General features: G+C 45.3%; 1 protein-coding gene across 1 annotated transcript in view; it reads left to right on the plus strand.

Annotated features, from left to right (window-relative positions):
* The window catches only part of LOC108674978 (glycine dehydrogenase (decarboxylating), mitochondrial), a gene marked incomplete at its 3' end in the record, with an annotated part of 3,979 nt that extends 1,723 nt beyond the window's left edge, over positions 1 to 2,256 (plus strand). Inside the window, 4 exon segments of the mRNA XM_018162967.2 lie at positions 394 to 539; positions 1,343 to 1,490; positions 1,838 to 1,927; positions 2,227 to 2,256. Of these exon segments, the coding sequence (XP_018018456.2) occupies positions 394 to 539; positions 1,343 to 1,490; positions 1,838 to 1,927; positions 2,227 to 2,256 (414 nt within the window).
* Between the last annotated feature and the right edge of the window lie 13 nt (positions 2,257 to 2,269).

Raw genomic sequence — 2,269 nt, forward strand, 5'->3', positions numbered from 1 at the left:
CTGTCTCTTATACACATCTAGATGTGTATAAGAGACAGATACAGGATAATGACGTAACTATGATACAATATTACCATGAAAATGTTCTTCTTTTAAATAAAACAAGTTTCAACTTCATAACGTTCTTAGTTTTTTATTTATTAACAAATTAAAAGGGTTATTTAATTCTGAAACACCCTGTACAAAGTATGAGCAATACAATATAAATATTAGAGAAAATATCACATAGAACTCAAATACAGTTAGGGTTGCAGAAATCTTCGGAGTAATATGGTTGAAAAAAAGTTTAATCGACGTAAAATCGACATTTAAACGTCTAATCAACGTTGATCCCATATCAGATGCCAGGATTTAATTTAATTTAATATTTTCAAGTGCATGATGTTGGTGCAGGTATACCTGGATGGGGCCAACATGAACGCCCAGGTGGGGCTGTGTAGGCCCGGGGACATCGGGTCTGACGTGTCCCACCTCAACCTCCACAAGACCTTCTGCATCCCCCATGGCGGGGGCGGGCCCGGCATGGGCCCCATCGGCGTGTGAGTAGCTCAAGAAAACAAAATAGAGACGACAATTTGAAACAATTATTATTAATATTATTCTTCTTCTTATTATTATTATTATATTATTATTATTAATATTATTATTATTATTATTCTACGAAGCGTTTATCGGGGCGTCTGGTTCAAACGAACTCCGAGGGCACGTCACGCATAAGATTAATAGCAAGCGAAAAATAAATAGAGGCAATAAAGGATGGGAACGGTTAAAGATGACTAAGCACTAGATTCATAGGCTCTACGAAATAGTTCCGTCTTTAGGCGTCGATGAAACATCTGCAACGAAGGAGCCAAAGTTACGGTGAACAGTTCCAGATTGTGGCGGCGGCGACCGGGACGCTCTGTCGCCGAAACAATAATTGTCACTGCAGAGAGGAATTAGCAATCATCCTGATTACTTATGAGTTATGACCTTCCTATAAATTCCCAACCAACCCACAACTCTGGTCAACTGCCCGCTCTTATCATGAATCGCTCTTTAAATTGCACACTCATGACTCATACAATTTTCGCGGACAAGAATTATATGATCTCCTATGGTCCTCAGGGTTCCAATAATCTTAAGGTTCCAATAATCCCGTAGGTCAAATGCGGAAGTATTGCTCCCGCATTTGAGTTTAGTCCCCAGGGCTCCAGTCCCGAAGGTTCCCTCCTATAGTCCCTCAGACTCCAATAGTCCCGAAGGTTCCAATAGTCCCAAGGGACCCGACACTCCCAAAGATTGCAATGCTCCCTAGTGTATCGAGTTTCAAAAAGAGATCCTTAAAGTCCCCCTCGTGCAGGAAGGCGCACCTGGTGCCGTACCTGCCGTCGCACCCTGTGGTGGACCCCGTCAGGGTGGTGCGTAAGCATGCCAAGTCCTTCGGGGTGGTGTCGGCCGCGCCCTACGGCAGTGCCGCCATCCTGCCCATCTCCTGGGCCTACGTCAAGGTGGGTCCTCCTCTGGGGCCTCGGTCTACTTAGGATTTGGCCCCTTAGCTTCTAATCATCCATGCCTGAGTACAGGTCAGTTGTCACCTAGGAGGGTCCGGGTCCCAGGCGTCCATGCCTAGGCCAGTTGTTACCTAGGAGGAAAGACACGTAGATTGAAAATACAAAGTTACTCAGGACTTTGTATGTTAATATTATTATATTATTAATAAAGTCAGGACCTAACCTAACCTAAGAAAATCTCATTTGATTCACTCTCTAAAGTCGAGTTTGTGCTCATGTTGATCGTTAGTAATTGGTTTTGTTTTCATCTCCATGTAAAATTCACGAACATTTTGTTCCCGCAGATGATGGGACCGGAGGGTCTAAGGAAGGCCACCCAAGTGGCTATCTTAAACGCTAACTACATGGCCAAGATGCTGGAGAAACATTATAAGGTTCGGTAATGTCGTCAATACAATAATAATATAATAATCGTAATATATATAATAATAATATAGCGGGGCCAGTTTAGAGCTGCCGCCGATTCTAACTGCCCGGACATATGGCCGATGTCAACCGACGAATTCTTGCCCTGGCGTCGTTCTGCCACACCCCATCCCGCAATGAATGAGCACCTCCCCACGTGTCATTCCATAACCACCCCCTGTACACCCCTCACCCCGCAGGTGCAAGGCCCCCTGTACACCCCTCACCCCTGCTAAGCCCCCCCATATGTACACCCCTCACCCCGCAGGTGCTGTACCGCGGCAGGACGGGGCTGGTGGTGCACCCCTAAC

Source organism: Hyalella azteca, unplaced genomic scaffold (genome assembly GCF_000764305.2).
Source record: "Hyalella azteca isolate HAZT.00-mixed unplaced genomic scaffold, Hazt_2.0.2 contig16201, whole genome shotgun sequence".
Lineage (NCBI taxonomy): Eukaryota > Metazoa > Arthropoda > Malacostraca > Amphipoda > Hyalellidae > Hyalella > Hyalella azteca.